General features: G+C 41.9%; 1 protein-coding gene across 2 annotated transcripts in view; it reads left to right on the forward strand.

The window, feature by feature from the left end:
• The first annotated feature begins 423 nt into the window (after nucleotides 1-423).
• The window catches only part of AR (androgen receptor), a 170,809-nt gene continuing 149,467 nt past the window's right edge, over nucleotides 424-21,765 (forward strand). The window contains exon 1 of one of the 2 annotated variants that reach the window (XM_032255827.1): nucleotides 424-3,087. In XM_032255827.1, the coding sequence (XP_032111718.1) occupies nucleotides 1,562-3,087 (1,526 nt within the window). In that variant the 5' untranslated portion in view covers nucleotides 424-1,561. The remainder of the gene's footprint in view (nucleotides 3,088-21,765) is intronic. The other variant, XM_032255824.1, reaches the window with a different exon arrangement.

Below are 21,765 nucleotides of genomic sequence, written 5' to 3' on the forward strand. Positions count from 1 at the left end.
CTTCAGTTTGTAGGAGACTCTCCGATCTGCGCATTCTTATCAGTCCTGAAAAGAACCACTGACAGCCATTAGGAGCAGGTATTCCCATAGTCCTTTTCCTCCCTCCCTCCCCTCCACCCCGTCGGTTTTCTTGATTGGGCTTCGGAACCAAATTTGGTGAGTGCTGGCCTCCAGGAAATCTGGAGCCCTGGCGCCTGAACCTTGGTTTAGGAAAGCAGGAGATATTCAGGAAGCAGGGGTCCTTCAGGACTAGAGCTAGCCTCTCCTGCCCTCGCCCACGCTGCACCAGCACTTGTTTCTCCAAAGCCACTGGGCAGGCGTTAGCGCGCGGTGAGGGGAGGGGAGAAAAGGAAAGGGGAGGGAAGGGAAAAGGAGGTGGGAAGGCAAGGAGGCCGGCCCGGCGGGGGCGGGACCCGACTCGCTAACTGTTGCATTTGCTCTCCACCTCCCAGCGCCCCCTCCGAGATCCCCGGGAGCCAGCTAGCTGGGAGAGCGGGACTGTCCGGAGCAAGCTCAGAGACGAAGGAGGCGACAGAGAGAAAAACGGCCGAGCTAGCAGCTCCAGTGCTGTACAGGAGCCGAAGGGACGACCACGCCAGCCCCAGCTCGGCTCCGGCGACAGCCAACGCCTCTTTAAGCGCGGCGGCTTCGAAGCCGCCGCCCCTGAGCTGCCCTTTCCTCTTCGGTGAAGTTTTTAAAAGCTGCTAAAGACTCGGAGGAAGCGAGGAAAGTGCCTGGTAGGACTGACGGCCGTCTTTGTCCTCCTCCTCTCCACCCCGCCTCCCCCCTACCCGCACCCACCCCGCTTCTCTCCCGCAGCTGCCTCAGTCGGCTACTCTCCGCCAACCCCCCTCACCACCCCTCTCCCCCGCCCCCCGTCGGCCCAGCGCTGCCGGCCCGAGTTTGCAGAGAGGTAACTCCCTTTGGCTGCGAGCGGGAGAGCTAGCTGCACATTGCAAAGAAGGCTCTTGGGAGCCAGGCGACTGGGGAGCGGCTTGGGCACTGCAGCCACGACCTGCCCGGGTAGGCTGCACGCGGAGAGAATCCTCTGTTTCCCCCTACTCCCTCCCCACGTCCTTCTGCCTTCCCTACCCCCAGTGCAGAGCCAGAGAGCAAAAGATGAAAAGACAGTGAGGGCTTCAGTAGCCTAAAAACCAAAAACAAAAACAAAGAAAACAAAACAAACAAAAACCAAAAAGCCGAAACAAAAGAAAAAGATAACTCGGCTCTTATTGCATCTATTTCAGTAGACACTGAATTTGGAAGTGGAAGAGTTTGTTTTTTCTTTTGGGCATCATCTACCCTTCAAGTATTCAGAGACTGACTGTGAGCCTAGCAGAGCAGATCTTGTTCACCGTGTGTCTTCTTCTGCACGAGACTTTGAGGCTGTCAGAGCGCTTTTTGCGTGGTTGCTCCCGCAAGTTTCCTTCTCTGGAGCTTCCCGCAGGTGGGCAGCTAGCTGCAGCGACTACTGCATCATCACAGCCTGTTGAACTCTTCTGAGCAAGAGAAGGGGAGGCGAGTTAAGGGAAGTAGGTGGAACATTCAGCCAAGCTCAAGGATGGAGGTGCAGTTAGGGCTGGGGAGGGTCTATCCTCGGCCGCCGTCCAAGACCTACCGAGGAGCTTTCCAGAATCTGTTCCAGAGCGTGCGTGAAGTGATCCAGAACCCGGGCACCAGGCACCCAGAGGCCGCGAGCGCAGCACCTCCAGGCGCCAGTTTGCAGCAGCAGCAACAGACTAGCCCCCGGCAGCAGCAGCAGCAGGGTGAGGATAGTTCTCCCCAAGCCCATGGTAGAGGCCCCACAGGCTACCTGGCCCTGGATGAGGAACGGCAGCCTTCACAGCCGCAGTCAGCCCCGGAGTGCCACCCCGAGAGAGGTTGTGTCCCAGAGCCTGAAGTCGCCGTTGCCGCCGGCAAGGGTCTGCCGCAGCAGCTGTCAGCACCTCCGGACGAGGATGACTCAGCTGCCCCATCCACGTTGTCCCTGCTGGGCCCCACTTTCCCCAGCTTAAGCAGCTGCTCCGCCGACCTTAAAGACATCCTGAGCGAGGCCAGCACCATGCAACTCCTTCAGCAACAGCAGCAGGAAGCAGTATCCGAAGGTAGCAGCGGCGGGAGAGCGAGGGAGGCCTCGGGGGCTCCCACTTCCTCCAAAGACAGTTACTTAGGGGGCACTTCGACCATCTCTGACAGCGCCAAGGAGTTGTGTAAGGCAGTGTCAGTGTCCATGGGCTTGGGTGTGGAGGCATTGGAGCATCTGAGTCCTGGGGATCAGCTTCGGGGGGATTGCATGTACGCCTCAGTTCTGGGAGTTCCACCCGCTGTGCGTCCCACTCCTTGTGCCCCATTGGCCGAATGCAAAGGTTCTCTGCTGGACGACAGCGCAGGCAAGAGCACTGAAGATACTGCTGAGTATTCCCCTTTCAAGGGAGGTTACACCAAAGGACTAGAAGGCGAGAGCCTGGGCTGCTCTGGCAGCGGTGCAGCAGGGAGCTCCGGGACACTTGAACTGCCATCCACTCTGTCTCTCTACAAGTCCGGAGCACTGGAGGAGGCAGCCGCCTACCAAAGTCGCGACTACTACAACTTTCCACTGGCTCTGGCCGGGCCGCCGCCCCCTCCGCCGCCTCCCCATCCCCACGCTCGAATCAAGCTGGAGAACCCGCTGGACTACGGCAGCGCTTGGGCGGCTGCAGCGGCGCAGTGCCGCTATGGAGACCTGGCGAGCCTGCATGGCGCGGGTGCAGCGGGATCCGGCTCTGGGTCACCCTCAGCCGCCGCTTCCTCATCCTGGCACACTCTCTTCACAGCCGAAGAAGGCCAGTTGTATGGGCCGTGTGGTGGGGGCGGCGGCGGCGGCGGCGGCGGCGGCGGCGGCGGAGCAGGCGAGGCAGGAGCTGTAGCTCCCTATGGCTACACTCGGCCGCCTCAGGGGCTGGCGAGCCAGGAAGGCGACTTCCCTGCACCCGATGTGTGGTACCCTGGCGGCGTGGTGAGCAGAGTGCCCTATCCCAATCCCAGTTGTGTCAAAAGCGAGATGGGCCCCTGGATGGATAGCTACTCCGGACCTTACGGGGACATGCGGTAAGTTTCTCCTTCCAGAAATGTTGCCTTTGGGCCCAGGGCGCAGAGTCTGCGTTCTGGGGTATCTAGCGGCTCCTACCTGCGTGAACACTCAGATTACCCCTAGGAGAGCTTAGCAGGGTTTCATAGGAGGGCTGCTCTAAATCTAGAGCTCTCCCGGGACTCCTGGCCTGCCAGAGGCTTAACCTGAGCTCCTCTAATTCCTGCTGCGTGCCCTGGGTGCTGATTCCTGCCCTCCAAGATTCTTCAGCTCCCCCAACAGCCCCAAATTATCGCTACTTCCTGGTACTCAAGGTCCCAAACTTAAATCCTATTGCACAGGCCACCTTCAGAGGTAAAGCTCCCGAGCCCTCCACTCTTCCTTTCCTTCTGTCTTCAAAAGTCAGAGAACCTCAGAAATTTGGGCAATTTCTCCTCTTCGGGTCTGCTAGAATTTCCCTTTCAGCCTGCGCAGATTAGAGTCGAAAAGCCTGGCCCAAGCGCTTCTCAGCGCGCCTCATCCAAAGAGGTAAAATTCGCGGTTAAGGAAAGAAAGTGGTTTCTAAGTGCTGAGGGGTGATGTGTGAAGGGGTGAACTTCTTTCCCCGGAAGCAACTGGGGTTTTCTACAGAGCTGGAGGTCAGTAGAGATAATCCAATCCGTCACGTTTAGAGTAGGCAGAGGAGCAACTTTCTTGGTAAAGACTCCGCAGGATTTGCACTCAAAGTTTCTCAACGTTGATTGACTATGTTGAAAGGAATTGCTTGGGTCGGTTTTCTCTTACAAAGTGTTTGTTTTCTCTGTGGATTACAATAGATCCACAGCCCTCTACTTCAGGTTTGCATGGGATCTATAAAGAGGAGAATATTCTTTTAATGTACAATTTAATCAGGTTGAGTCTGATTTAGAAAAGTGTTGGAAAACATTTTTTTGTAAAGCATTTCCTGCTCTTCCAGTGTGCTCCAAAATCTCCACTGGGGAGGGAGGAGTGAGGTTTTTTATTATATTCCTTCATTTTAAAGACATGTTTGCATGTTAGAATATGTGCTGTTAGCTCTAACAAATTAAGAACTGGTAGTGACCCATGAGCCATAATTTTACCCCAAAGTTTTAATTAGCATATGAAAAAAGTGGCAAATAATTGCATCGTGCTTATTAAAAATTCTTCCTCACCGCAGTTGTTGAGCTTCTTGGAGACCATGCTGAAGATATTCTCCCCCAGAAAATTAAGATATTTGTGTATCTGGTGAGGGAGGACATACTGCTTGGGGAATTAATTCCGCAGGTCGGCCAGGTGTTGATGTCCCTGTGGACTTGTGTCTTATTCTTTGTTTCTATGGCTGTTTTCTTTTATCTGTGACTTCTCCAAAATTTCCTTGTTAGCCTGAACATCTCTGGCGACTTAAATCCAACAACTTGCCTTCTTTCACTGGTGCTTTCCTTCTTACAAGGTAGATAGCCAATGTTAGTAAAGAAAGAAGGAGGAGGGTAGGATTTCATAAAATATTATTTCCTGGGCTATTGAAGAAACCGCATTTTACCAGACTTCACATTCCATTATGTTTTTAATGTTTGGCTTACAAGATTTTCAAAGGGTTCCTTTGATATTGTCAAAGTCTTTTCCAGTTAATTTAGACTATTTATTTTTGTAATGGGTTTATGCTATGGGACAAAAAGTATTCTTGATTTATAAGAATAAATTTACTTGGTAGGGTTAATTATTTTCTAGGGCTGTCACTAGAGGATGGAGCCCCTCTTCTACTGTAAACTTTTCTTGGGGGAAAATGTCTAAGGTGCATTTTGACCTGCCATGGTCCTAAACTCAGTCGTTGGAACCTTCCATCGTCTGCATGACTCCCCACAATGTACTGACTTAACAGGGAAAAAACTGATGGTTCCACATACTTATTAAAAAATGTGTGCCTTCAAAGACAAAACCAAAATTTTTAGGAAATAACTATAGAGAGCAAAAGTTATTCCCATATGGTAGACAGTGAGCTTGGTGATTTTATTTCAGGTCTTAATGGAAAAAGCTTCTTTATAAGGAAGAATAGCATATCTTGGTGACCTGCTTAAATAATGACATCAGCTAATGAGAATTTAGTAGTTCCTGCAGAAAGTACAAGATTATTTAATTTTTTCTGATTTGTGATAGCTGCACTGATTATGAGGAGTCTAGTTAAAGGGAAAACTGGTGTTCCTGTCTTGTGAGTTGATGAAGACTTTCCATTTCTAGGATATAGACAATCCTTGAGTCAGTTTATTGAAAATTAATCAATTTCATCAGAATGCAGTCAATTCCAATCTGAAAGCTGATATTTTCATACTTTCTCTTTTTTTTCCCCTCACTTTGTAGGGGCAAAATTTGGTGACAGGCAAGAGATTTTTTAAGCCAAAGCAAGAGTGTCTTCCCTCTCTGTATTGCATGCATTATTTGCCAATTTTGAGCGAAAAATCTCAAATATGTACAGGGCTACAATGACATGTTGGGTTCCTCCCTTTTCTAATCATGTGTGTGCTTATGCACATTAGTTAATTTTGTGGAGGGATTTTTTTAAAACCTTAGTAACATCTACACTTAACTCTGTGTTCTTACACATTCACAATATTTCTGCCAAGAGGAGGAAAGATGCAAAGGTAGTCTCTTTAACTTAATTTAGCATGTGGTGTGAACAGAAGGAACAATAAAAAGTGATGGGACTTGTGTGCAACCTTGATGATATTTTATGGAGCTGTCTGTCTTCTCTCTGAGATCAAACAGGACTGCAACTTTGTTAATTGACCACTGGCTCACTTGGCAGAAGTAGGGCTCCTTATATTCCAGCAAGCAGCACAATATGACAAAAATTTATTCTTGGAATTGGATTCTAAGAGAGTTCATGCAGGAATTAGATTTTGGGGTTTAGAGAAATTATCCCGATGCAAAAGGAACGTTTTAATTTTTCTCTTAGTAATTTGTTCTGGTCTTCCCAGTAGGTAGTATTTTAGTAACGCTTTGATATTGACAAGTCTTGCTCCCTTTCTCTGTTAGATTTTTCAAAATAAGGCATTTTGGAATTCCTCTTTCCTTCTCCTCTCTCCTCTCAGTTATCAAGCATTTCTATGACTATCTTACAAGGAACAGTTTGTCTTGTAAAGCAGAATTTTGCTTTGAAACCAAGACAGACTATTTCTGTCCATAGGCTTCAAGAACCAGTATTTTGGCAAGAAGCATCTTTTCTTTGTGGTCAGCAAATAGATGGTAAATTCTGTCTGGATCCCAACAATCAACACCTGAGGACCAAATAGCCACACTGGGTGGCACCCCATTTGGAAGTATATGCAGGATATAGCCCTCTTGCTTGTCTACAGCTCAAGTCAGCCAAAGATTAACTCTAGTGACTGATATTTTCGAAGACGTTTGCAGGCTTCAAATTGCGGGGTTGCTTTGGGGTGCTTTCTTGCCAGTGCTAATTTTACCTCATCAGGCTTTGAGCTGTAAACTTTGGAATAATATATTGGATTTGCTGGTACGTTTAATTTTCTTTTAAGTGTTTTTCCTTCCCATAGTAATTGTTCATCTGGTGTACGTATATGCATTTAAAACACAAAATTATTTGGTCTCCTAACCTGTACATGCACTTATACAAGTACCACAACTTGGTGGGATTATGTGAATTGGAGTTAGGAATGTGGACAATTCCATTATGATTATTTTTAATGGTGATATCAAGATCACCAGTTTCAATCGAAACTTTGCATAAGCAAGGAGCAGAATTCGGACTGCGCGTGGCAAAGCAAGGGCTTATTTTATAGCCAAACCTGAAATCACGACTCTGAAAAATAAAAAAGCAAACAAAAAAATCAAGTTTTGTGAGCCTGGTCAGAGAAGGAAAAGGAAATCTCACCCCCACCCCCACCTTCACCATTTTGTCTTTGTCTGCAGCTTCCTCAAGCGCTGCCTGTCCCCGATTTTCTTTTATTACACTCCTTTCATGTTTTTGACATTGAAATATAGACACTTCTTTCCACTTCTTAGGATATTTTTCTCATTACACCTGTGGCATGCTCCTAAGGAATTTATTCAAAAAAAAAATCTGGAGAGTAACAAATTAGATCAACCCCAGAACCTCTCCCTTCAGACTAGATGACTTGAAGGGATTGCAAAATGAATAGGTCGGCTTTTTTACCTTGAGGTTAAAGCCTGGTTCGACAGTTGCTGAGGGAGCAAAACTAAGTGGCTTGAGAACTTGGCGATTTAATAAAGTATTTTGTCTGATGTTGTCTCTGTCTCTGTCCTGATCTCTGTCTCTTTTTGTCTATTGTCATGTTGGCCACCTTCTCTCAGAGCCTGAGAGACAGCTCTGACACCCTTCCCAGACAGTGCTGTTGAGATCAGACCTTGGTATCTCAATCATAAGCAGTACCTAATATGCCTATGAGGGTGATGTAAGTGTCCGGCTGGGCTAATCTGCTTAAGCTACACAAAAGCTAATCATTTGAAAACAAAGATAGATATTAAAGAAATTATTCTACCTCCAACTTCCCCGATCAGCATTGCATCAAGTTCTGGGATGTTGTATTTAGAGAAAGTTAACCTCATCTTAAGCACAGAGTCAACTTTTAAACAAAATTGCTTATAAAGTTTGTACAGTTACCAGTATTGGTTGCCCTTTGTCATATCGAAGTGAATTATGAAATCTCATATTTACATACCATTCTTTAAAAAAAAAAAAGTCCGAGTGTTTTTCAGTTTATTCACTGCATTCATGTAAGTTTGAGTAAGCCAGGAGGGGTGCTTAGTGATTACCTTTTTGCTAGGTAAGGGAGTAGAAAGTTAGATTTTCTGTAATGTTTGTTTACCACGTGGGGGAACCTCTCTAGAGCAATACCTCACAGCTTTTTCTTCTTGAAGTTTCCCACCCGACAGATAATGCTTTAGCTTGTTGCTCCTATTCTCTCACTAGCTGCTACATAGAGATGATAATCTATGAATTATTGCTTGCACACTTCTGGGTGATGCTACCCACTCTCTCTCATGACAATTCTTGCTGCCAACCTGCAGGCCACACCAGGATTGAGGACAGCTCATCTAGATACATTTATAGCATTAAAGTGCTGGGTCACTTGAGAATGCTGTCAATTTAGGTTACTTAGTCCCCAGGTTTTATTTTTTTAATAACAGCTTTATTAAGATGTAATTCACAATCCATACAATTCACTCATCTAAAGTGTACAGTTCCATGCTTTTTAGCATATTCAGAGTTGTGCAACCATTATTGCAATCAATTTTAGAACATTTTAATTACCCCCAAAGGAAACTCTATGCAACTTAGTGGTCACCCTGTTACGTTCCGTCAGTTCTGAGCAACTGATAATCTACTTTTTATGGATTTGCATATTCTAACATTTTGTATGAATGAATCGTACAATATGAGGTCTTTTGTGACTAGCTTCTTTCACATAATATATGTTTTCAAGGTCATCCATGATGAAGCACGTATCATGGATGAAGTACTTTATTTTTTTTTTATAGCCTAATAATGTTCCACTGCATGGCTATATCACATTTCATCTATCCATTTATCAGGTGATGAACGTTAGGGTTGTTTCCACCTTTTGGCTATTATGAAAAATACTGCTGTGAACATTCATGTACAAGTTTATTGTGGACATATGTTTTCAGTTCTTTTGTGTACATACACAGGATTGAAATTTCTGAGTCTTATGGTACCTCTGTGTTTATCCTTTTGAAGAACTGTTAAACTATTTTCTAAAATGGCTGCACAGCTTTACAATCCCATCAGCAACATATGAGGATTTCATTTCTTCCACATCCTTGTCAACACTTGTTATTCTCTGTCTTTTTTATTATAGCTATATTAGTGGGTGCGAAGTGATATCTCATTGTGGTTTTTATTTGTATTTCCCTAATAACAAATAATGTTCAGTATCTATTCATGTTCTTATTAGCCATTTGTATATTTTCTTTTTTGAGAAATATCCATTTGTATCCTTTGCTCATTTTTTAGTTGTTTATTTTTATTATTGAGTTTTAAGTTTTAAAAAATATATTCTGGATACACGTCCTTTAACAAGTTGTGACTTGTGAATATTTTGTCACATCCTGTGAGTTGTCTTTTTTACTTTCTTTCTTTCTTTTTTTTTTTTTTTTTTTTTTTTTTGAGACGGAGTTTTGCTCTTGTTACCCAGGCTGGAGTGCAATCATGCGATCTTGGCTTACCACAACCTCCACCTGCTGGGTTCAAGCAATTCCCCTGCCTCAGCCTCCTGAGTAGCTGGGACTGCAGGCGCGCACCATCATGCCCAGCTAATTTTTGTATTTTTTTTTAGTAGGAACGGGGTTTTACCATGTTGACCAGGATGGTCTCGATTTCTTGACCTCGTGATCCACCCGCCTCGGCCTCCCAAAGTGCTGGGATTATAGGCGTGAACCACCGTGCCTGGCCCTTTTTTTTCTTTTTATGTTCTTAATGGTATCTAGATTGAAGCATAAAAAAGGTTTTAAGTTTGATGAAGTCAAATTCATCTATTTTTTTTTCTGTTTTGGCTTATGATTTTGGTGTCATAGCTAAGAAGGCTTTGCCTAATCTAAGATCACAAAGATTTACATGTATGTTTCCTTCTACGAGTTACATAGTTTTCCCTGTTCACATTTAGGTCTTCGATCAGTTTTGATGTAATGTTTCGATATGATTGAGGTAGGGGTCTGAATTCATTCTTTTGCAGTAGATATTCAGTTCTCACAACATCATTGTTGAATCTTTCCTCGGTTAACCGTTTTGGCACCCTTTGTGTAAAATCATTTGACTGTAAATGTGAAGATTTATTTGTGGGCTCTCAACTATATTTAGTTAATCTATATGTTTATTCTTATGCCAGTAACACGTTATCTTGATTATTATAGGTTTTAAGTGAGTTTTGAATTAGGAATTGTGAGCTCTTCAACTTTGGTCTTCTTTTTCAATATTGTTTTGGCTCTTATGGGTCCCTTAAATTTTCATATGAATTGGGATCAAATTCTCAATTTCCACAAAGAAGTCAGCTGGAATTCTCACAGAGACTATAGTGAATCTGTAAATCAATTTGGGGAGCATTACCATCTCAACAATATTAATTTTTACCTATAAACATGGGATGTCTTCTCATTTATTTTCTTTACTTTTGTCAATTTTTTTATAGTTTTCAGATTATAAGTTTTGCACTTTTTAAAACTGACACCTAAATGTTTTGTTTTTGATACTATTATAAATTGAACTGTTTTATTGATTCTCTTTTCAGATTATTCATTGCCAATATATGGAAATATAACTGTTTTTGAATATTGATCTTGTATCCTATAACCTTGCTGAAAATACCTGAGTTTTTAATGCCTCTGAGACTTACGGGGAAGAGGGTTTCTGCTGCTGTACTGAAAGTTAAAGCATACTTCATTTCATCCTGTGTGAAGGCTGCACGGGGACACTGTTCTCAGTTTTACTCAGCTATAAATTAGAACTGGTAATGCCATTCCCTTTTGGGATGAATAGGAGAGTGTTTCTAAATTTTCATCTCTTTAGAGAACAGCAAGAAAGAAGCCTAATAAGGTTTCAGTAGTTTATAATCTCTTTTGTAGAATTTGGATTTGGGAACTATTAGCAAGGGAATGACCAATAATAATTTTTATGTAGAAAACTAACATGAAGAGGTTACAAATGAAATTATTAGCTATATTCGGCTTATGTTTTGGTTTTTATAAGCAGCTAAAATTATAATTTTATGTTTGTATATGTTATTCTTTGGACAAAGTAAATTCCAATACTCCTTCTAATGTACATTTCTAGATGGGGAAAGGATTCATTTACTCTTATATAATTTAAGCTTCTTTTTAGGCTTGCACTCCATAGCCATAAAACGAAGATAAAATTCATCTATACAGAGATTGAACTTTGTCTTCATTAGCACTCTAGGCTAAGGGTCATAGCTAATCAGCTACAGCTGTAGTGTCCCAATAATTGTGAGTTAACTGCAGGCCACCCAGCAAAAGGTTTAGTTATGATCTACCTATCTGTAGAGATTACCCTAACAAAGGGATTTTTTTTTTTTAAAGAAAGAATCTGGCTGGGCACAGCGTCTCACTCCTGTAATCCCAGCACTCTAGGATGCCAAGGCGGGCAGATCACCTGAGGTCAGGGCTTTGAGACCAGCCTGGCCAACATGGTGAAACCCCATCTCTATTAAAAATACAAAAAATTAGCTGGGCATAGTGGCGGACACCTGTAATCTCAGCTGCTTGGGAGGCTGAGGCAGGAAGATCACTTAAGCCCAGGAGGCAGAGGTTGCAGTGAGCCGAGATCGTGCCACTGAATTTCAAGCTGGGTGACACAGTGAAACTCCGTCTCAAAAAAAAAAAAAGAATCTATCAACCACTTTTCATTAAGCACCTGCTAGGTGCCCAACATGTGCTAGGAAAAGATAAGAGGAAAGGGGACACAATTCTGACAGAATCTTGAGATAACTGCTTACAAGGAGCTTATAGCTACTACAAACAAAAAACAAACAAACAAACAAAACAGAAAGGCAGCACCATGATGCCCTGATGCCTGTATGAGATCCTGGATTGTATGGTATGATTTTTCTAAATGTAAATATTAAAAAGAGAGAGAGAGAAATAAATCAATAGAGGCCGATCTGCAGTGTTACCTGTCGCTGCCTTGAATCTTTCATGGAAGTAAGTAGGAGCATGTCTAAACTCAAGCAATAGATTAAAGATCCTGATGGATATTTTAAATAACAGAAGTTGGTACCTCTGGGAATAATGAACTGGAAGAATAAGTTGAAATCTGTTTTTGCTTATTCAGTAGTGCACCCCAGTCAAGTCAGTTACCAATTTCTTCTTCAGTTTCTTTGGTTGTATCATTGCAGCACTTGGTGGGTGCATGTTTTTTATGTCTTTAACTGAACATGTTGGCAATAATACGAGTAATAAATTAAAATTGAAGGTGACTAATGGCCCTGAATTTGACATAAGATGCCTAGAGTGGTGGTCAGATCAAGAGTTGTTTTTCTGCTTTCTAAGTTTCCATTGATCCTGGTGGTTTGCACCAATCAAAAATTGTTGGAGTAAGGGGACACATGACTATCTTATAAGAGCTTTGCTGAATTAGACAATGTAACACTCTGAAATGGCTTACCACCTAACATGGGCTCTTGTGCTCTGCAGGTTGAGTAGGTTCCTTGCTTGTGGAAGAGTAGTCCCACTATCTGGCCGCTAGGGGGACTGCAAGTGCCCTGTGGCAGGATTTCCCTGGGAATGGTGAGCCTCTTTTGATGGTTTCAACCCACAGCCAAGGAAGGCCCTATCACAGGTTACCTTGAACCAGAACTGCCTAGCACCAGACAATAAATAAGCTACCATGGTACCTAACTGCTTCCTTTGGGATGTTCTTTCTTGAAGTGGCAAGCATTTTTTTAGTAATATTTTGACTTTTTAATACCTCTCTTTGCATATGGAACAGGAAACAGTGACATTGGATGTATTCAAGTGGCACTGTCCAGTTTACAGAGACATTTCATATTCCATTATTGAATATTATTCTTTTTCTACCCTGTACAAAGAGCTAGAGTTTAGAGTATTATAATAGTATTCACACTATTACAGTACTGTTATTCCCATTATAAAAATTATGATAAGAGTGGTTAAGTAGCATGTTTACAATCAAACAGCTTCAAAGCGGCAGATCTGGGATTTCAGTCCCACTCTTTATTATCCAAATCATGTGTTTCTGATTTTATCTCACAGCTCTTTTTACCTTATAGGTAGGAAACATGAGAGCCAGAGAAGCAAAAGAACCACAACTAGTATCAATACTAGAAAGTTTTGAAGCTCTTAAGGCTTCTAGGTTTGTTACTCATCCACCAAACTGATGGATTTGGTTGTGTGAGAAGTCTGGGTGTCAATAACCTTGCCATTCTACTTTACAGACTGCATTTATTCAGTAAATGCTAATTAAGCATCTACTATGTGCCAGATTCTGTACTAGGCACCAATGATGTAGCAGTGAACAGGGCAGACAAAAATTTCTTCATGGAGCTGACAATTTAATGAGAGGAGACAGGCGGTACACATCTGAGCATGAAAAGTGTCATGCAGAATAGCTTCACAGAGTGTAGGGTATAGAGATTGATGGTGAGAAGGAATATTTTATATTTGCTGGCCAGGGAAAACCTTACTGGAAAGGTAAATTTTGAGCAGTAACCTGAAGGAAATTAGGAAGTGAGCTGCTATGTGGATATCTGGAGTTAGAATATTCCAGGCCCAGGGAACCACAGGCGCAAAGGCCCTAAGGCAGGAGCATGCTTGGTGTGATGGAGGACAAAGAGGCCCATATGGCTGATTTAAATAAGTGAAGGGTGGTAGTCAATGAGATCAGAGTTAATGAGGTGGCATCGTAGATCTTCCTTAGAACTGGATTTTATTCCTAGGCAGGGTGCATTGAAAGGTTTTGAGCAGAGTAACATGACCTGACTTAAATTTTAACAGGCTCCCTCCTCTTCATAACATCTGTGACTCTGATATATTATACGTTTGTTTATTTACTTACTGTATGTGTGGAGAAGAGACTGTGGGAGCAAGGGGGGAAGCAGGGAGACAAGGCTACTGCAGTGATCTGGGTGAGATGCGACCTTGTCTCAGACTGAGGTGGTACTGGTGGAGAAGGTAGGAAATGTCTGAATTCTGGATGAGCTTTGATGGTAGAACCAACAGCATTTACTGACAGATTGGATATTCAATGTGAAAAAAAGAGAGGAGATGAGGATGGTTGCCAAATTTTTGATCTGAGTAACTGGAAAAATGAGGTGGCCATTTACTGAAATGGTGAATTCTGTATGTAGAGCAAGTGCATGGGCAGGGTAGAAATCAAGAGTTTGATTTCTAACTTAATGAAGTTTGAGTTATCTTGTGAATATCCTGATGGTTTCTTCTCAGTTAGTTTTCATGCAGTGCCCTCAGTTTTGCAGTTCTTCAAGAAGATTAAAAAGGATCTTAGATATCGCCTAGGCTGTCGGTAGTCTCTCCCCTCTTTCCTCTTACTTTTTTACTTTATATAGAGGTCTATAAAAGGGTAGGGACTTATCCAAGGTGAAACAGTGAGCTGGTGATAAAACTAGGGCACAAACCCAGTTCTCTTGAATTCTGATTCAGTAGTTTTTTTTTTTTTTTTTTTTTTTTTTTAATTCAGCATGATTCTGAAGACTCATTTGGGTGAGAGTGAGCATTTTTTTTTTTGCCCAAATTTAAAACCAGGTAATTAAACTATAGTGAATAAGAAACTGGAAAACCATACAAATTGGCTGTGTTTCCCAATCAAACTGAAATACTATTATTAGGTTTTCACTGAACCATATAACAAAATATTTTTCCTGTAAAAACACAATAAGTGGACTTTTAAAGGCAATTGAGCTTTTATCAAAGCTAGAATCTACAAGGGACCTGGACAGAGATGACCTAAAATCCTAGGAAATTAGACTTCATGGAACCTGGGAGACCATCTTGTCCAGCTAGCTCTTTTTATGGGTGAGGTGCCTGAGGCATTGAGATGGAAAGGGACTTGGTTATGATCATACAGAAAGCTAGTGCCTGAGCCTAGTCAGAGCCTATTCTAAGAGTTAGCTGTATATTGTTTTCTTGAAAAAGTCTATATTGGAAAAGTGAACATTCTGTGTTCCATACTGAGAACAAAGAATTATATATAATCATATATAATAATAATGACAGCATTTACTGACTGTTTGCTGTGTAAACTTTGGCTCCTTGCATGGATTAATTCATTTAAATCTTATGTCAACTTTAGGAAGTAGGCCTAGCTTCTACCTTCATTTCCTACCTTCTCTTGCCCAAGGGTTACACAGCTAGGAAGTAGCAGAACCTCTGTGCACTCCCAGGAAGTCTGGCTTCTAACCACAAGGTTCTAACTACTGTGCAATACCAGCAGCTTCTCAGATTATCCTTCACCTTCACCAGCCCAAAAGACTGGCAACAGAGATGATTTCATTATGCACTGCCCTTATCATAGTCCACCGATCCTCACCAAATAGCTGGGTGACCTGGAGGTTAAAGTAGAGGCAGAGTGGTGGAGAAAGGTGATTAGAAGAAGTTAATAAATTATGATAAGAATTAGAAAACAGGCCCACAGGAATTATTGAAAACGTCCTAGAGATCACAAGGAGGTTGAAAAATCTCAAAGACTGCTACAAACCTGGGCAATTCAATGTCTGCTTAAATAGGAGAGTTAAGATAAGAAAAATAAAATTGCCAATTCTTACAGTCGGACATTTATTTATTTTAATGTATTAATTCATTTAATCCTCAAAATACTCCATGAGATAGCTGCAATGATCATTTCTATGTTATAGATGAAGAAACAAGCACAGATCAATTAAATAACATGCCCAAGATTAGAGAACAAGTATGTGGAAGAGCCAATGTTAGAATCTAGGTAGTCCAGCTCCACAACTTATTTTCCACTACCTTTAGGGAACAAGATAATTTTCCTGTTACAGAAAGTTTTTTAAATGCAAAAGCATTGTACCTGAACTACAAACATTGAACAATGCATATCTTTAATATACGCAAGCTTCTTTTAAGGACTCCTAGAAGCAAAGATACTTATCTAAGGTCACATGGTGAGTAAGTAGCAGAACCAGAATTTGAACTTGAGACTCCAGACTGCCAGACCTCTTTCCACTCTATCACTTGGGTTCCTTTCTAACATTGACTTGTCTCCCTCCATTCCTTCTTCGTATTGCTCTGCACTTTACCTTTTAATTATCTGTCTCCATTAACAAGATTGGACAGAGAATTCAGGGAGCGAGCAGAGTACATTTCCTTTCAGAGAATGTTCAAAAGGAACAAAATGTAGGGAAAAAATGTCAGCATGTGCTATTTGTGCAATTTACACTAGATAAGAAAAGACTCTTCCCAGTACTGACAATATGCTACCTCCATCCCTCTGGGCCCCAGTGTGTTGTGCTGGATCCCATAGGAAGTCATGAATATGGTTGTCAAATAACCATCTTATTACTGTGGAAATGGAAGCAAGCTACTGCAAAAGTCTGTCTCTCTCCAGGTTTTCTTTTATAGAAGGTACAGTCTTGCTAAATGATAACTATTTGGGCATTCATTTGAAAATGAGAAGTGCGTAAGAGAAAGCATTTTTATAAGCTTGTCACATTGGGCCACCTCTCTGAAGCATTGTCCAACCTCTAATTAGATGAGGAGATTGCGTAAACCGAGAGTTGAGAATAAAGATGGAAACACTTGATATTTGGTGTTTGGGTGCAGAAAGGATTCCAAAACATGTTTTGGGTCTCTTTACTCTGCCCACCCCTCCATCTCTTTCATCTTTGTTTAAAAACCACGCTTAGCAAATGTGTAGTCTGTGGGAGTTGCTAATGGTTCATCTGAAAAATTTGTTTGATCAGCCTTTTGAATAAAAAAGACTAAATTAGACTGAGATATTTCAGTCACCAACTATCTAATAATAGAACAAAAATGTTAACCATGCTCATACTTTCATATGGTATGTTGTTTGCTTTGGACATTTTCTGGACTTCACTGAGGTGCTAGATTAACTCAAAATATGGCAGGTCAGATGTGGAATTGAGCAGGATGGACTCTTCTCTACCCTTCCAGATTCAGAGTTCCCCACCAGTGATGATCTCACAGTGTTTGGAAAAACCAAGCTGAAGGCTTTGGTAATTAGGGCGGTGAAGAGATATGTTGTTTCCCAAAGCCTTCTCAGTCATTCCTTCTCCCCCAGTTCAGATTCTTATCACCTCTTGCCTGGATTGGTGCAATGATCCCATGTCCTTTCTCTCTAGCTCTCTCTGCTACTCTCTAAAACCTATCGTATTTGTGCCACCAGATCTTTCCAACGTTTAGGTCCAATCTTATCTGTATACTGCTTAAAATGTCTGTTAATCTTTAAGCTCCTTAAGGGTGGGAGTCCTGTCTTATTTTTTCCCTATTCTTAGTGCTTAATACAAAGGAGGCCTTGCTGTTTAGTTACATAATGCATGGTTACAATTTCAGCTTCTCCCCATTTGCTTATGGGTTAAAGTCCAAATTATTTAAGTCTGGTGTTCAAGTCCTTTCATGATCTGCTTATTTTTCCAGCCTGAATTCCTGCAGTTCTCTTACAAAACTCTTAAAATCCAGCCAGATGGATCAAGTCACTGTCACTTTAAACCATCCTCACTCTCTTGTTTTTTGAACATGTTATTTTTCTTATTATCCCTTTGGCCTTGAAGGCTACCCCAATTTCAATACTATCCATTCTTCAGTGACAGCCCCCTACAAAATGAATATTCTTGATCCCCCAACCCAAGGAGAATTGATCTCTATGACACAATATGATTGACAGAATGCTGGCTTCATTTCTTTATCTGTAAACCAGGGACTAGAAATCTCTAGCTTATAAGATTTTGTGGAGAGGGGATCATATGTGATGATGGATGTTAGGCACAAGTCAAGAGTGTATAAGACCTTTTAGATTTATCCCTTTTCCCTTTCTTCTATCTCCATCAACATAGTACTTAGTCCCTTAAATCAGAAGTATTTGTGGTAATGTCTGATAACATCCTCCTAAATACACTTCTAAACATCTGTCTCTTTTTAGGGCAAAGGTTGGATATATTTGCAAAGATTCTCTTTGTATATAAGATATTCACAGCACATAGCTTAACGGTGGTGTGCACAGTAGGTATTCCATAAGCATTTATTAAATGAGTCAGAGTCAATAGTAATAAGTGACTGCCAAAAACAACTGACGGATTTTAACTTCCATTAACAGAAATATAGTCAGCCCTCCATGTTGATGGGTTCCATATCCACAGATTTAAGTAACTGAAGATGGAAAATATAGTTTAGAGACACAGTGAAAATAACAATTTAACAGTAAAAAATGCAAATAAAAAATTATATATAACAACTCTTTACATAACACATTGTATTAGATATTACAAGTAATCTAGAGATAAATGAAATATATGGGGGGATGTGTGTAGGTTAAATACAAATATGACACCATTTTACACATTTTAGTAAGGAACATGAATATTTTTGGATTTTGCTTTTCATGGGAATGGGAGAATGGAACCAAGTCCCTGAAAATACCAAGGGACCATTGTATGGGATACAGAATAAAGGAGTTGATTGTCTTGCTCTGTTAAGTTCTGGTCAGACACATTTGCAATGTGGCGTTCAGCCTCAGTATTCATGGAGCATCTCCTTTTGTAAAGCATGGAGGACCTGTGAGAGAGGCATGGAACAGTGAACATAACTATTGTCTCAGTATATCTGAAGGATTATCGTGGAAAAAGAAGTTAGATGTTTGTCTGTAGTACCCCAAAGGGCAAAAGCAATGACGGCAGATTACAGTTCAGTAAAATAAAGATTTTTTGTTTTGAGATGGAGTCTTCACTCTTGCCACTCATGCTGGAGTGCAATGGCACAGTCTTGGCTCACTGCAACCTCTGCCTCCCAGGTTCAAGCAATTCTCCTGTCTCAGCCTCCAGGGTAGCTGGGATTACAGGTGCACACTACCACTCCCGGCTAATTTCTTTTTTGTATTTTTAGTAGAGACGGGTATTTCATCATGTTGGCCAAGCTGGTCTCAAACTCTCGACCTCAGGTGATCCACCTGCCTCGGCCTCCCAAAGTGCTGGGATTATAGGCGTGAACCACCATGCCCGGCCTGAGAGATATTTTCTTAGAACAATTTCACCCTTCATCAGAAGTTGTCAGCATAGATCATATGAGTTTAGTTTGGTCTATAAGAGGGGGGTGTTTATTGAATTACTTGCTAACATTTTACTTTAAAATTCAGATTTCCACCATAAGGAATGAAGATCTGGCAATACAGAACTTTCATTCCTACATGATAATAACCAACTGGAGGTGAAAAGCAACTGTTCCTCTAGACGAGCCATGCACTTTGGAGTTTGCCCAGGCACCAGTGACCCGCTTTATTCATTTGAGTTACCTGCTTGACTCTTCTAGTCATTCGCATATGCCATCCCTGTCAGATAGCAACCTAAGCAAATCTTGAGTCCCTTGCTGACTACAAGGGCTTTCACTCAGCATATAGGAGAAGCTAAAAAAATGTACAAGCAGTGGCACAATAGGATCAGACCTGGCTTTCAATTCTAGCACAGCCACGTAACATAGTTGGATGACCTCAGGTCAGTAACATAACCCCTCTGAACCTTTAGATCTTCATTATCTGTGGAACACTCTCCTTGCAGAGTTATTGTAAGAATGAAATAAAACAACTATGATAAAGGGCATGGCAGTTAGTAGGTGCTGAAATATTAGCTCCTTTCTTATTCATCACACCATATCTGTCTGTCTATTGACAAAATCACAGAAATAGTAAATTCACTTTCACTGAAGACATTAAGGAAGAGTCTGGACCCTTTGGTAACCATGTATAGGACAAAGGTTTGAACTCACAGTAGATGATTTTTGCAGTCACTTTCTAACAATTTAAAAGCCTATAGATGACTCCAAAATGCCCATTTGGATGATTTGAGGCATACTTTGTGTAGGTAAGGATTTTAAATACGTAACAGAGAGGCTGAAGGGCCTTTGGGAAAGAAGCTGGGGTCAGGGATAAAGCGTAATGTGTTGACTGATATTCAGGAATAGGCTTTGGCATCTGACAGATTTTGTTTTAAATACTGCCGCTGGGTCTTACTAGCTTCCAGTTTTGGGCCACTTCACCTCTCTTGCATTTCAGTTTCCTTATTTCTAAAATGAAGATACTAATGCTTCCTTTGTTAGGTTTTTGTGAAGATAAGTGAGATAATAAATGTAAAACATCTAGCCCAGGGCCTGGTGCATAGAAAAGTTTCATAAATTGTACCCAGTAGTAGTAGTAGTAGTAGTGGTAGTAGTGGTAGTAGTGGTAGTAGTGGTAGTAATAGTAGCAGCAGTAGTAGTCCAGAAAAACAGAACTTGGAAAAATGCTAGACTCTGGCTGACATACATGGGCTTTTCCCCAGGCCACTGCTGCCTGGCTTCCCCTTCCACAAAGCTTTGAGTCTCCAAAATGCTTCAGCTGGAATGTAAGTGTGAGGTCACTGCAGATAACAGGGGAGAATGATTTGCTTCAGTAATGCAAGTTATTAAGTTACTTTCCTCGGTCCAGCTGAAATCTCTTATTGGTTGATGCTTCCTTCAAAGTGTGAGACTGAGCTAGTCTGAGGAGAGAGGTAGAGTGAGAAGATTCCTCTTCTTGGCCAGAGGTCATGGTCTTCCACAAGGAACAGAAAAATTCAATGCAAAGTATGGGACCTCCTTGCATTTGGGGCCCCTACATTTAAACGAGTCACTTCATTGCACACATTGGCACCCTTCCTTCCACACATTGGTACCCTTCCTTCCACAAAATTTCTGGGCAGGAATTTTCTTGACTCCTTCTGTGGCCTGGAATGATATTCTTTCTCATCCTTGCAATCCACACAGCTGGCAAACGTCAGGCAGCAGAGAAAAACACGCCTCTCTTAGCATAGAGAGAAAGAAACAGGAACAGCAGTACCAAATTTGCTTAGGACCTAATGTTAACAAAGGACTTTCCTCTCAACGCCCCAAAAACATTAAAACTTTTTTTAACAGCAAGCTGTGTCTCAGAGCAGCTCTCTGCTCTGCTGTATTTAAAGATCTGCTGAGTCATTTAAGAGCAGGCTGGCAGATCCTAAGAGGCAAGGACTATACCCCAGTCTATGGGGGAGTAAGCTGAGAGGTAAGATCTGTTTGGCTTTCTCCCATGGAGACAAACAAGGTGATCCACTTCCACCTCCCACGACTCTAGAGAGCATCTACTAAAGCTTCCTATTCTATCACCTTTGAATTCCTCAGTTTATAATAGAGTAAGGGTGAGAGGGAAGGAGTAGTTGTATCAGTGTTTCTGCTGCCTGGAATTGTAATGCCCCTACTCTTGGTAGCTGAAAGTAGCATGGAAGTGTCAGCTTGATGGGTTCATTTCGCTCTTTTCAGTTTCTGGTCACATGCATTGTTACCATGGCATATGCCAGTTGCTAGAAAGTGATATAATTTTTTTCTACTTTATTCTCCACTGCACTTCTAAATTTGTTAGTGGAGAAATTAACAGTTAGCAACTGTTAATTATAGGTACACATTGGGGTTCCCTTAGAGCCGGTTTTCCCCCTGGTTTTCATCTCGTAAATCTGTAGTTCTAAAAATTGGCAAAACCTAGAGCTTCTCTTTGGTCCTGGCCTGTTTGAACCCTGTTCCACAGACCCCAATCTCCTTTCCTGTTTGAGACAACTATCCTCCTATTTGTCTGCCATTTTCCTTTCATCTACTTTTCCCATCTCTAGCACCTCAGACTGTCTTTCCACAGTGGCACAGCCTCCCACTCTGCTTTCACTGTGCCATCTCCTTGTGATCAAAACCATTCTCACAGACCCTTACTTTGCTGAAACCATTTCTAGCCAGGGAAATCACAATGTATTCGTAAAGGATGCTTTCTGGATGACTTTAAAAGGTTGGCATTAAGATATTTTATCAGTGGTGGTAACACTGACTTATTCAGGCAGCTATGCCCAGGATCTATAAAAAAAAAATCAGGTAAGCTAAAAGTTACTTGAGCTGGCAGGAGACTTAGTTCTGTCTTCCTTTCCCTCTTGCATTTT

This window comes from Sapajus apella, unplaced genomic scaffold, assembly GCF_009761245.1.
Source record: "Sapajus apella isolate SASKATOON/1434 unplaced genomic scaffold, GSC_monkey_1.0 scaffold91, whole genome shotgun sequence".
NCBI lineage: Eukaryota > Metazoa > Chordata > Mammalia > Primates > Cebidae > Sapajus > Sapajus apella.